The 14653-nt window shown below is 45.9% G+C and overlaps 1 protein-coding gene across 2 annotated transcripts in view; it reads left to right on the forward strand.

Moving 5' to 3' along the window:
• Positions 1-11241, forward strand: part of PAQR8 (progestin and adipoQ receptor family member 8) — a 35850-nt gene extending 24609 nt beyond the window's left edge. For both annotated transcript variants that reach the window (XM_027127487.1, XM_027127486.1), the window contains exon 2: positions 8144-11241. In XM_027127487.1, the coding sequence (XP_026983288.1) occupies positions 8163-9227 (1065 nt within the window). In that variant the 5' untranslated portion in view covers positions 8144-8162 and the 3' untranslated portion in view covers positions 9228-11241. The remainder of the gene's footprint in view (positions 1-8143) is intronic.
• The last annotated feature ends 3412 nt before the right edge of the window (positions 11242-14653 follow it).

Raw genomic sequence — 14653 nt, forward strand, 5'->3', positions numbered from 1 at the left:
TTAGCTGCAAAGGGGTTAACGTTGAATTGCTAGGAAACGCCGGACTCCTTACACAGCGCACCAGCCCGGCTTTCCTTGGTTATCAGATTCTTCTATGGAAAGTACATTTCCAATATTGATTTCCTGCCAATGGCAATCTGCGGCTCTCTTCGGAGTTCACCTGGGCTGGCCCGGGTGCCAGCAGGTTTGCCGATATGTGATGAAGCTTCCTACAGGCGAGAGGCTGCATAGCTGAAGCCAGACCATGCCGAATGAAGCCAGTGGCTACACTCTTGTGGAAAGTCCTGGGAGGCTTCCTGTCCCCAGGCTTTAATTAACAGGCCGTTCAGACATCAGAGCTTACCTTTACCCAAACAAGCAGTCTCTGAAGGAAAGGAATCACCATACCAGCCAGCCTGGCCGTTGACCTTAGACTGCTCAACGCATTCTAAACTGTTCCCAGCTCCTCCAAATTCTCCCGCTAGAATTAAACACAGATACTCCTTACTGCATGTGGGTGGTGCATTCTGGGTCTGTAGTGATGCGTTTTGAAAATAGTACCTGCTCAAGTGAGGAGGTGAGCTGAGATGTGGGAAGGATGGAAAGTAACACAAAAGAAAATACAAGGAATCCCAGCTGAGAGTTCCAACTGGAGAAAGAGAAAAATCCCCAGGGCAGAGCAGCAAATTATAAGGCTGTCTTTTCTTTCTCCTGTCCATGTTAGGCGGAGCCACAGAGGAAGAGGTCAGAGGTGGAGGGGTCACTGAGCCCAGGTGACATGTGTTCCTGGCACACTGGCACAGAGGTGTGCCTCGCTTTTTTTATAGGCAGGGTTCAGCCACGCCAGGTGCCCACAAGGTGGGGGATTGACTCCCTTCTTAACTCTGTTTGGGTTTGTGCGCTGCGGGAAAAGTCTTGTGACAATATTGCATATACTGGTTTTCCCAAGCTAAGAGAACATGGTTGCTGCCTTACCAGCAGATGTTACACATTTTTTTCCCCTTTAACCCCCCCCCCGCCCCCAACCCCATGACCATTAGCTTACATCCGTGGTGGCAAGTATAGCTAGGTTACTCCTGCGGACAAAAAGTGTTGCCTGCCATTCCAGTAAACAGTGAATGTTGTCTACCATCAAGCCCTCATCCACTGCAGCTGCCCCTGCGGTGAGCCCTGAGGGGAATTCAGGGTGGAGAAAAACTGGATACTGGCCCTACATAGTTAAGATGCATATCAGAGGAATAATTTCAATGAGCCCAGACTCCTGCATCTGCCCATACATAGAAAAGCACTAAAATCATTAACTTGAGATGTCTGTTTTTCGAGATTAGCAGTGATCTTGCGATGTTCTGCTACATGTTGTTGTTGTTTTTCCAACAGAAACTCCTATATATCCAGGCTCCTCCCTCACCTCTTTGGAGCAGATCGTCAGAGTATGTGAGAGGCTGACTCCTGGCCTATAGTCCTCAGTAAGGTCCCTGAATAAAACATAATTCTCAACTTTTAGGTTGTGTGTTTTTCCTCTAGTTGACACTCCTGACAATAACTTTATTACATGATCTGCTAACTAGTTGAGCTCAAAATCCACAGAATCATACAAATAAGTATGTATTCCTTTATAATGCTGGGGTGTTTTGGCAGGTGGGGGGAGGATGTACTAATTAACTGTACTAATTAATCGTTTTACCAGTTTTTACAGATCTCTGTCAAATATTCCTATTTGTTGAATAGCAGTAACTTCATTTACAAAAGTAGTAAATGTTCATCGTCAAAAGTACTATAACAATAATATCGACTCCAGATGAAAAGTAAAATTCCCATCATCCCACCACTTAGCAATATCTGTATCAATGTCTTGATTATTTGCAATTCCATACTTTTTCTGTGCCATAGGTATATCTTTACAAAAATGGGATGCATACTTTTAATTTGCTTCTTCCTTGTACTAATGTCTTTCATTCATGTATTTATTCAGCAAATCTTTGTTGAGCATCTACTATGTGCTGGTCAGTCACTGTTTTAAGTGTCGGGGAGACTGCAGTGAGAAACAGACGGAGCATACGTTTATGTCCTGCGTATCTCTCTATAACAATAAGTGTAATATATCTACGTAATTATTTTAATGGGTGTGTAGTATTCTATTGTACAGATTTTATCATCATTAAATCAGATCTCCCATTTTTGGATGTTGAAATGCCGTTTGTGTTTTAGGTTTTCTTAAATACGGAGTGGATATGCATCAACGGTGGGTGGATCTGAATCCATGTTAAAGTTGTATCCGCTCATAATAGGATTCTGCCGCTCTTTAAAATATGACTTTATAAACAGTGGTATGATACTTGGCAGATGTGGCTGCAAAGATCAGTGTGGGCCCAGCAGCCTCTCACTTGATGGATGACTGAGGAGATCCTGGGGTTGTCTGAGGCCACTGCAAGTCCACCTCTGTCTCTGGTCAGACCAGAGACTGCTCACAGCAGGGTTCCAGGCCTTATAAATGGGCATCAAGCTGGCATTTTGGCTTCTGTTCCTTCTCAGCCATTTATGGCTTTGCAGCGTTGTGGGAGGCTGGGCTTCTGTGGATTCTGGAAGAGTTTCTCTGCCGTCTTTGATGGAAATTGCTGTTCTTTTGTTCTCTGTCCAGCAACCAGCAGGCCACCTTCCTGACATCTGCATGAGGCCGTGACACGAGGTGATGTCACAGGATCTGTTTGTTGGTGACTTCAGCACACTGCTGGATCTTCAGCACAAAGCAAAACATAGTCCAGATGAATTATAGAATTTCTTAGCATTAGAACGTATAGAGATGATACCCTCAGTTTTATGGACAAAGACACAAGGGTAGAGAAGTTGAGTGGTTTGCCTAAAATCCCATAGTCAGTGGTAGAGCTGGAACTGCTAATTCCTCATCCAGGGCTTCTCCAGGGAATCAGCTATTCCAAGTTTGTGGTCAGTTCCCATAGGGCCCTTGTAATAGATCAGGGAACACCATTGCTTTAGAGTCCTCTATTTGGCCTCCAGATAAAATGTCATCAGTACCAAACTATGTCCCTTTCGCAAACATGGAGCTTTTAGTTTTTTTAGACGGCATACTCTAGGTGTAAAACTATTAGCATTATTAATAGTTTTAAAGGAGGACCTGAGATAAAACTTTAAGATTGGACCCCTAAATAGTCCGAGGCATGATGTAACATTTTATAACACTTTCTTGTGAATGTTAACTGAATTCATGGTGTAGATGTTGTTGTACTCAAGAAATAGAACTTTTAATTCCAATCCCATTATAATCTAAATCTAATTAAAGCTCTTAATAAAGCAGTTGGAAGAATCCCAGAAATGTAACCAAAAACATTAAATTCCTTTTCAATTTTCAAAGATTGCATTAAAATCAATTATAAGGTAGAAAAAAAAATATATATATTACAAAATTGTAACCCTTCTGTGTGTTCTTTAGTTCAAATATTGCTGGTACTTTAATGTGCATGGTTTGCCTTTTCAAAGCATCATTCAGCCACTGCCCATTTTATTATTATCCACTCTCTTTATTTCCTGAGAGGTAGAGAGACAGGAAATCATCTCCCACCCACCCTTGTTTATGAGGAAAATGACCCTGAGCAGCTGAATGTCTTGGGCATGGCCACATAGCTCATTGTACAGAGCAAATATTAACAGCCAGACTTCCCGACTTGGAAACCATTATTTCTTTTTTTCCCTTAACCTGGCAGAACAGGAGGAAATTGGTGCCATACGTCTGGGCCTAAAGAACTATTTGTTCAGTAAATCATGATTAGGTGTATGACTATTTTATATGCCACATATCATCTCAGACATAGGAACTTGCATGCCACACAGCCCCTGCCCTTAAAGCAGCCGGGTGTGGTGGGAAGTGAGCTCATCACCAGGGGTCAGGGCCCCAGGAGAGAAGTGTGATGGGGAGGCAAGGCCAGGGTAGGTGGGGCACCCTCATCCAGCCTGGGGTTAGGAAAGCCCACAGGCAGAGCTGGCGCCTGGGCAGAGTGTTGATGAGCTGGGGTTGCTGGAGCTGCCGTTGTGTGCAGAAGCATACAGGGGAGATAGAGAGTGTTGTACCTTTGAAAAACTCCCGGTGTTATGATCCAAGCCATCCAAGTGGCCTGGGTGTGGGCTCTGGGAAAGGAGGCTGGAATAGGACCTGGGAAGGAGGTCTACAGAAGGGCCTGTTTGCACAGGCTGAGAGTTTGTGTGGTAAACAATGGTGCGCTCTTGAGGGACTTTGGGGAGGGGAGTAGTGATCAGTCTCCGCTTTTAAACTATCACCGTGAAATGGTTTGGAGACTAGAGGGCGGGTTTGGGGATATGAGGTGGGGGAACCATCTCTTGAGGAAGAAAGGTCAGTTATGAGACCGCTGTTTTCCTCATCAACACAAGTTCATCTTGAAGGCCCGAATCAAGGGGGAGCGGTAGAAATGGAAAGGACAAGTGGATTCCAGAAACGTTGAGATAAAATCAACAGGCCTCCATGACTGATCAGAGGTAGGGACAGGTCAAGTCTGGGCTGAAGGAGGAGGCTGAAGAGGTTGAGTTTGAAATGCCCGTGGGATATTCAGTTGGACAAAACCAGAGCTGCTGGATATTTGAATCCAAACTCAGGAAAGATCTGGCTGGAGGCATGTATTTGGGGATCCTATGATAACAGGGCCTGGCTGAAGAGAAAGCCTGCGTGCAGCAACTAAGACCCAACACAGCCAAAAATTAATTAATTAATTAATAATTTTTTTAAAAAGAATGTGGATCAACCATAGAGCTTTTTCAGAGCAAGGACTGTCTGCTCAACAATATTCCAGGCTACCAAGGCCACAGAGGAAGAATAAAATAAGACCACCTACCTCAAGCCGCTTACAAGAAGAGTCAAACTTCACGAATCAACAGCCACCACCAGACCGCACGTAACGGAGTGTTAAGTGGAGAGAAATACAAACAGGCCTCTACGGAGCAGAGCTGCTGCTGGGAGGATAGGACTTACACATGTGAAGGGGTGAGGGGCGGGCCTTCCAGGAAAGGGGCAGAACACGACCCAGGATGCTACGGCCTCTGTGGGCCCACGAGCAGAGGGGCCGCTGCGGAAGACAGAGGAAGTGAGTGCGGCGGGTGGCGTGAGTTTAGGTTTGATGTTGCAGAAGGAAGAGGGGAGGTTTCTCATCCGTGGAGGGTTCTTTTGTTTTTTTGTTTTTTTTTTGCGGTACGCGGGCTTCTCTCTGCTGTGGCCTCTCCCGTTGCGGAGCACAGGCTCCGGACGCGCAGGCTCAGTGGCCATGGCTCACGGGCCGGTCGCTCTGCGGCATGTGGGATCTTCCCGGACCGGGGCACGAACCCGTGTCCCCTGCATCGGCAGGCGGACTGTCAACCACTGCGCCACCAGGGAAGCCCCATCCCTGGGGTTTTTTCTTGTTCAATCCTTATGTCACCTGAGCTCGGGGGACTCATGCTATAGACCGGTACCTCCTCTCCTGGCTTAAGTGACACCGCCCTCTGTGGTCCCGCCTCTGCTTTCTTCTTCCATCACCCTGTCAACTGTGGCGTCTGTCCCCAGGGTTCCACCATCGGCCCCCTTTTCTGCCTCTGGTACCTCTCACACAGACACTTCTGCCATGTCCTTGGCGGATTCTCAACCACTGCGCCACCAGGGAAGCCCAAGTTAAACATTTGTGAGGGCTGAAATTTGTTGCATACAGATTTGGGTTCTCAGGAGAGGCAAGTCCAAAACCACTTGCTTTCCAGAGCATAATTAAAAAAAAAAAAAATACACACACAGTCTTTGCAATTAGATTTCATTAAATTTAGGCTACATGTTAATTTTGTTCAGCTCTTAAGATTTCTCAGGATAGGGCTTTCCTGGTGGCACAGTGGTTAGGAATCCACCTGCCAATGCGGGGGACACAGGTTTGAGCCCTGGTCCGGGAAGATCCCACATGCAGTGGAGCAACTAAGCCCGTGCACCACAACTACTGAGCCTGTGCTCCAGAGCCCATGAGCGATGACTACTGAGCCCGTGTGCCACAACTACTGAAGCCTGAATACCTAGAGCCCGTGCTCCGCAACAAGAGCAGCCACTGCAATGAGAAGCCCATGCACCACAACGAAGAGTAGCCCCTGCTTGCCACAACTAGAGAAAGCCTGCGTGCAGCTACGAAGACCCAACACAGCCAAAAATTAATTAATTAATTATAAAAAAAAGATTTCTCAGAATATGCCTTGGTTTTTACCAACCTGATTGATGACTCATTTGACCTTGAGGTTCAAGTAACTATTGCTTATCTCAGATTTTCAAGTTCCCAGTGAAATTAGTGGGTAATTTAAGATTAGGTGCTCAAGAAATGTAGGCTCTCATTACTAATATCAACATTGATAATTTTTGTATTTCGATATAATACTTCGTACTAAATAAAATACATAAAAAAGCTTTGTATGGATGAAGAGTGCTTTTGTCTTTGCCAGTTCAAGACTATTTGAGACTTGATTTGGAGTGGTTTACAAGATCCCTCCTTTAAAGCGCCCTCTTGTGTCATTACAATGATGTGCAACTCTACAATGGATGGCGCCAAGGGACAGAATATAATGTCTAAGTGAAGGGTTGGTCTTCACCAAGATGGTTCCAGCCATTGAAACAGGGGAGGAGCATATGTGACAGAAATGCTGGCTGGTGGGTAAATGTTGTGGTAGTAGATTGCAGAAGTCTCTTCTGATTGATTGCATTTTCTCAATAAAATAGGAAGAAGGTTAGGCTGAGTGAGGATGGATGAAGAAGTATAGGAGATTTGAAGAGAGAAAACTACTAGGTTCCACTAGGAAGACATTGGGATAATAGACAATGAATATACAGCTAGATCTTTTCATGTCATTAAATACATTCACAGCATATTTCTATTGTTTGCTCACAATTCTGTTTTACGGCTTAAATTATGGTTCTATGATTTTTTAAAACCAGTTTCCTATTGTTGGACAAGGAAGTTCTTTCCAATTTCTTACTGTTATAAATAAAATGGAACAGTGTCTCTTGCTATACCATTCCTTAAAAAAAAAAAAAAAACTTTTGTACCAATAGAGCCTGTCTGATGATTGCATTTTTTTTTATTTGAGCGATTTTTAGTGAGTTTGTGTTGGTAGCTCACTGTGATTTTTTTTTTTACGTTGGCGGTAGGAGTTTATTAATTAATTAATTTATTTTTGCTGTGTTGGGTCTTCGTTTCTGTGTGAGGGCTTTCTCTAGTTGTGGCAAGCTGGGGCCACTCTTCATCGCGGTGCACAGGCCTCTCACTATCGTGGCCTCTCGTTGCGGAGCACAGGCTCCAGACGCGCAGGCTCAGTAGTTGTGGCACACGGGCCTAGTTGCTCCGCGGCATGTGGGATCCTCCCAGACCAGGGCTCGAACCCGTGTCCCCTGCATTGGCAGGCAGATTCTCAACCACTGCACCACCAGGGAAGCCCCACTGTGATTTTTAAAAAATAATTAATTAATTTATTTATTTTTGGCCATGTCGGTTCTTCATTGCTGCGCACAGGCTTTCTCTACTTGCGGCGAGCGGGGGCTACTCTTTCATTGTGGTGTGCAGGCTTCTTATTGCAGTGGCTTCTCTTGTTGCAGAGCATGGGCTCTAGGCACATGGGTTTCAGTAGTTGTGGCACGTGGGCTCAGTAGTTGTGGCTCATGTGCCCTGGACCGCAGGCTCAGTAGTTGTGGCATACGGGCTTAGTTGCTTTGCAGCATGTGGGATCTTCCTGGACCAGGGCTTGATCCCATGTCCCCTGCATTGGCAGGCAGATTCTTAGCCACTGCGCCACCAGGGAAGGCCCAAGGGTTACATTTTAATGTCATCTAGCAAACTCGAAAGCTTTAAAGGTACCCTCACTTACCTTCTAGATGTCATTAAAATGGGGTGGCTGACATTCCCATTTTACAAGATGTGACTTTGCTTCACTCTGTAGTGAGCAGTAGAGACAAAGTCAGAATGTCAGAGCAGTAAGCGATCTTGGTCCGACTCTATTATTCTACATACGAAAAAAAAAAGGAGGCTCAAAGAAGTTGTCTGCAGTCCCGCCTCCCCAGCTGCACTAGCAAACCCATAGTTCCCTTGCTGTCTTTGCTCAGCAGCCCCTCACCGCATCTTTGCCCATTTTACTCTGTTTCCTGTAGGTTGCATCCCCGTGTAGCCATGACGACTGCCATCCTGGAGCGTCTGAGCACCCTGTCCGTGAGTGGACAGCATCTGCGCCGCCTGCCCAAGATTTTGGAGGATGGGCTGCCCAAGATGCCCGGCACCGTCCTGGAGACCGACGTGCCCCAGCTCTTCCGGGAGCCCTACATCCATGCTGGGTACCGCCCCACTGGCCACGAGTGGCGTTACTACTTCTTCAGCCTCTTCCAGAAACACAACGAAGTGGTCAACGTCTGGACCCACTTGCTGGCGGCTCTGGCCGTCCTCTTGCGGTTCTGGGCCTTTGTGGAGGCCGAGGGCCTGCCGTGGACCTCTGCCCACACCCTGCCCCTGCTCCTCTACGTCCTGTCCTCCATCACTTACCTCACCTTCAGCCTCCTGGCCCACCTGCTGCAGTCCAAGTCCGAGCTCTCCCACTACACCTTCTACTTTGTGGACTACGTGGGCGTGAGCGTTTACCAGTACGGCAGTGCCCTGGTCCACTTCTTCTACACCTCCGACCAGGCCTGGTACGAGCACTTCTGGCTTTTCTTCCTGCCCGCAGCCGCCTTCTGTGGCTGGCTATCTTGCGCCGGCTGCTGCTACGCTAAGTACCGGTACCGCAGGCCTTACCCAGTCATGAGGAAGATCTGTCAGGTGGTGCCGGCGGGGCTGGCCTTCATCCTGGACATCAGCCCTGTGGCACATCGCGTGGTTCTGTGCCACCTGTCTGGCTGCCAGGAGCAGGCGGTCTGGTACCACTCCCTGCAGATTGTCTTCTTCCTGGTCAGTGCCTACTTCTTCTCCTGCCCGGTTCCGGAGAAGTACTTCCCGGGTTCCTGTGACATCGTGGGCCACGGGCATCAGATCTTCCACGCCTTTCTGTCTGTCTGCACACTGTCCCAGCTGGAGGCCATCCTCCTAGACTACAGGGGGCGACAGGAGATCTTCCTGCAACGCCACAGCCCCCTGTCCATCTACATGGCCTGCCTCTCCTTCTTCTTCTTGGTCACCTGCAGTGCAGCCACTGCAGCCTTCTTGAGGCAAAAAATCAAGGCCAGACTGACCAAGAAAGATTCTTGAGGCCGGCAGGTGGGGTGCGGTGTGGAGCTGGCCTGATATGATTTGGGGAAAACTTGAATCAGCAGTAGGAGTTGACTTTTTGTTTTTTAGAGCAGGCTTTTAAATGAGTACATATTTCCAAGGGTGGCTGTGGCTATGGCCTTAGGAAGCCAAAGGGTCCAAGAGTTTTGCTGTTATTGTTGTGAATGAAAGTATCCCTTTATCCTCTGGGCTGTAGCCTTACGAGACACAGGAAGGGAAGGGACCTTGGCTAAGATTCATCGGACACTGAATTAAGAACCATCTTCATGCCTGAAAATTTAGTAGAATTCCGACTGTGGCCGCCAGGGGCAAGGCCTGGTGTAAAGGGATAATCCAACTGGACTGGAGAAGTTAGGAGGTGGCTGGACCACACTGTATTGAAATGAGCATTCTTCTGTGATGCTGGTCTTTGGTAATTGGGTACCTTGACCCAAGGACCCGATTTCATTTGGATTTCAGATCGTCCTGGTGGAGAAGTCAGAATCTTCAAGAAGATTCCGTAAAACCCTCAGACCTCGTGAATTACTCGGTTCGTCTCACTTCCAGTCCCTTCTCTGGCCCACTCTCTCACCGACCCTTTTCTCAGGATGATGTCTGCCTGGCTGTTTTCTCCCAAGTGCTGTTCACTCCCATCTGTACCTTGCATGATGATGAGAGGACGATGAAGCAGTCATACTTCCAGGAAATGCTTGGATCCATGTGGACATTCAGGAAACTTACTGTCATATAATACTAATGGAAACGGTAGTAGAAAATACAGTGCCAAGAGCCATCAGGAGGTCCAGCCAGCAAGCATGGATACCGTTTGGTGTCATGGGACCCTTCTGGTTTATACCTGTGCATTGCAGGATTACTTGAGATCTGTTAGGGCTGCCTTACATGCCAGAAGATCTGGAGCTTTCTCCAGAGCATCTTCTCCAGATTTTGACCAACATGTTCAAAAAGCCCCTGGTAGAGTGAATTGGTTCTGAGAGTCCCACTAGGGATCTGATTATTTCAAGAGGAACTCAAGGTCCAGCCTCTTAAATAGATGCTGCCCCACGAAGGACCCACATAACTACCCTGGTTCAGGGTCCTCGGGGAGGCAGTTGTACCTCAGCTTAGAGCAACTTAAATTAATCAAGCCCCAGGACAGGCACATGTGTGCATTCATGGTGGATTGGTCCCTGAAGGCTCCTTTGGGTGAGGATGGTGAACTGGGCACCCTGTAGGCAGAATGTTCTGTTCAGGACATAGCTGCCCAGCAGCTTCTATGGGGTGAGGGAGGCTTGCAGTTGATGTGTTCTGGCCACGCAGCCCCCCTGAGGACTGCCTTCTGCACTGATCCAGTGAAGGGGGCTGCATTGGAACCCTCCCCAGAGGCTGTATTTCCTATCAATATAAGGTCTGTTTACTAAAAAGGGAGGTGGGTTTTCATTCCAGTTTGATGAACCTCCTCTCTTCCTAGATTACTTTGTTGTCTTCATATCTTTGTTTTCTTCCTTTCTCTTGAGAGATGTGTAGGGTTTGTGCCTTATAAATGGAAATGTACGAACTTAATACACTTAATACATGGCCTTGTGGAATTTTCAGTTTGGGGTTATAGGGATAAGAAAAAAAGAATTAATTGCCTTCCAAACCATGGATGAAAAAACTTATGAATATCAGAATTGCTTATCCATCAGAAGACTCTTTCAACCTGTATTTTGGAGGGAAAAATTCAACTGAGCCTTTCCTGTAATCTTTATATCAAGAAAGCGTATGTCAGGACCTCCCTGGCAGTCCAGCGGTTAAGACTCCCCGCTTCCACTGCAGGGGGTGCGGGTTCGATCCCTGGCCGGGGAACTAAGATCCTGCATGCCATGGGGTGGCCAAAAAAAAAAAAAAAAGCAAGCATATGTCTTGTCAGTTATGTTGTTTTCCTAGATGGATTTCTCCTGGGAATCCTCAAATACCTGAACTTCTGTGCTACCCAAGTGTCTTACACGAGCTTCTGGCATCCAGGCCAAATTCACCGCCAATAAAGTGAGCAACACCAAACCGGTTGAACTGATGAACGAGGGAATGGAAAGTTGTGTCACACAACACTGCAAGTAGAGGGTCAGTTTTTTATTTGTTTTTTTTTTTTGCGGTACGCGGGCCCCTCACTGTTGTGGCCTCTCCCGTTGCGGAGCACAGGCTCCGGACGCGCAGGCTCAGCGGCCATGGCTCACGGGCCCAGCCGCTCCGCGGCATGTGGGATCTTCCCAGACCAGGGCATGAACCCGCGTCCCCTGCATCGGCAGGCGGACTCTCAACCACTGCGCCACCAGGGAAGCACGAGGGTCAGTTTAAATGGAGATGAGAAAGTGTCTGAAATGTCTGTAATTATGGATTCAGAGGCTATCTTCTTTTAAAAATTGGAAGGAAGATGTAAGGCAAGCTCTTGCATGTAACCATGGTGGCCATGGTGGGCAGAGATCTTTAGGCCAAATGCAGGTATTTTTTAAGGGAGAAAATACAAGGTATAGCAGTGATCTTCCAACACCATCCGCAGCCCAGTGCCAGTCTGCACACTTATTGGTCTGTGACAAGATACGTACAGAGAGACACTAAACTCTTAGATATGAACATAAAATTCATAACATTTTGATTTTAATTTACCCAAGTATTGGTCCCTCAAGTACTGGAAATTTTAAAAAAAAATTTTCACCAGAGATATTTGAGAAGTGTTGAGTTGAGGGACTACTATCTGGTTAGAAATTCCAGTATCTCATGAGAAATAGAGAAACAGGAGATGCAGGCGTTTTTAAATACTCAGAATCTTGAGGGGTTAAATACTCCTTTTAAAACATTTTCATTCAAACGATTGAATCAGTAAGGAAGAGACCTAGTTTGTTTAAAAGGAATAATAAGTATTTGATAAAGGGGATGGTTCTTATTCCACCAAAGCCAAAAGTTGACGTCTATTGGAAATTCTGCTGTCATTGCTCTTTTTTACTAAGGCTTTCAACCTATTAAAATGTAAATGCCTCTGGGAAAAAAACTAAACTAAACTATTAGTCATTTACGTCTTGGGAATAAAATGCATATTGTATGTGGCCCCCTACTCAGGGTAGACAGAGGGAATAACAGGATGCAGCGAGCTGGGGACCTATTTGCCTGTTTGTTTCCCTCTTGCAAGCACTTCCTGACCTATATTTACTAGGGAGCTAATGTTAATACTCTTCAGATGTTAGGGTTTCATCTCCCACCTTGGCTGAAAGTACCTCACTCAGTAACACTATTCTCAGTCCTCTACTGGAAGCTTGAAATAGTAGGCGCTCAAGCCATGGAATGGAGGTAGTTCTTTCCTGCCTCTGTTGCCCACCTGTTCACCAGTTGTACCCTGATGCTTGAAAACATTAGGTTCTTCAGTTGCCACGCTGTAGTTTCAAATGGGCCCTCCAGGTGGTGCTTATGTCTTACTCAGAGAAGGCATGGCCATTGTCCCCAAGGCCTCCGCCGAATTTTGTTGTTCCTAGGGTTTTGCTCGATTGCTTGGCAAAGAAAAAATAGAACTATTTTCTGTTTATATAAATCTACTTACACAAATGACCATTTAACAGATTTTGTAAATGCATTATTGTACTCTCAACAGCTACCTTGTGTCTTTGACAAGGCCTATCTTAAAAAAAGGTTTTATCTAGACAGACGTTACCAGAAGGAGATCAGGACATTTCATAGCCACCTAGAAGTGGGAAAGTATAAAAGCTTTGAAAAAAATCTCCATACCCCAAATCCCAAAATATTCTCCCCCAAATCCCCACTTGTGAGTAGATCAAATTGGGCCCCGTCCCCAAAAGCTATGGAGTTGATTTCTCTAAGGATTTTCAGTCTAATTGAATAAATATTTTAATCTCATGGACAATAGTGTTAAATCTTCCAAACTTTTGAATTGATAGACTGTATTTTTTGAAACCTAAAAATTATGAACTATACTATTGTTATACCATAACAGGTACTATGGTTGTGAAATGTGGCACCTGTCAACCAAAGGATTCTGTGGCCTTAACTATTAGATTTAAATAACTGTGGAAAAGGTGATTCCACTATCACCATAACAGGAAGAAAACAGCATTCTCTGGCTAGAGGTTTCACTGATAGAATTATGGATACCCCTCTCGCCCAAATGCTTTTTATCACCAGTAGGGACCCTGGGCAGTTTGCAAATACTTCTGTTGTCACTGCTAATAGTTTAACCACTTTTCAGTTACTGATTCAGTTACTGATTATGAGCATCTCTTGGTGGCAGACTCCATGTTGGCTCTGGAGATATCACAGTGAGGGTAAAAAACTGGGACCCTCCATGCTAACGGAGGACCAGTGTCTTCCCACCTTGGGCCACGACGGGGGCCCCACTCCAGGACTTGGTTCCAGTCACAGCCTGAGGGTCAGATGGCCTGCCAAACCCACAGGAGGCTGGGACCTGCTTTGGGCCAGCCCCTTTTCAAAAGGATTGAGCTCTCTCCTTTCCCCTCCAGAGGCTGGAAACACTTCCCACTCCAGCAAGGCTGTCACCTTAGAGTCACCTCAACCTTTCTTGATACTCCTGCTGCCTCCCCAGCCCATCTTCCTGCCCTCTATTTGATTTAATCCAGTCCTGGGGAATCCTTGACACAGCCAGACACACAGAGAAGCCCTATATTTCCACAGGTTGTATAGACTTCCCATAAAGCCCATCCTTTAGGGAAAGGGATGTAGGGTTCCAACCTGAGTGCAAGTTCCTGATTTGGTAAGTTGGAAACAGCATGCTACACCCTGGCTGCCTCCTTTGGGGAAAAAAAAAATCCACCTTATCCCTTATGGAATTTTTTTAGAAATATTTAATATAGAAGGAAAATCATTGCATTAAAGAGAAAATTCATTTAGATATTAACTTTGGGAGCATATTTATATAAGGTAAGCGCACTTCTTACCAACATGATTCTCATAGGAAATTATGCACTGTATTTTAGACTCTAGGAGGCCTTGGCCAATTCAAAGGCTCCAGAATAACAGCTCAGGTTATATAGAGCACTGTGCTTCCCCAAACATTTCCACAACCATTTGCTTTCCTAAAGAGTCATGTGAGGTAAAACCAAAAAGAGCTCCATTAAACTGGAAAACACACTAAGAAAGTAGAACGATTGCTTCAAAGTCACACAACTAGGAATGTTTAAACTCAAAGTCCATTTTCCTTCAGATAAATTCAGGGGTCAGCTAAATCGAAACATCAACACCAAATATTTGCAGAGCCCTTTGCAGTGTGTAAAGCACTTTTTAACGTATTGTGTGTACTTTACCTAATCTCATTTTAACTTTTGTTCCTAAATACCTCATGAATAGCCAGGGTCATACCACTTCTTTGGGGGTTAAGAAGTACATCGTGGATGTCCTTGGATATCAAATAAAGCATTCTCTGCATC

This window comes from Aethalodelphis obliquidens, unplaced genomic scaffold (assembly GCF_003676395.1).
Source record: "Aethalodelphis obliquidens isolate GAN/ISIS:26980383/991018 unplaced genomic scaffold, ASM367639v1 scaffold31, whole genome shotgun sequence".
NCBI lineage: Eukaryota > Metazoa > Chordata > Mammalia > Artiodactyla > Delphinidae > Aethalodelphis > Aethalodelphis obliquidens.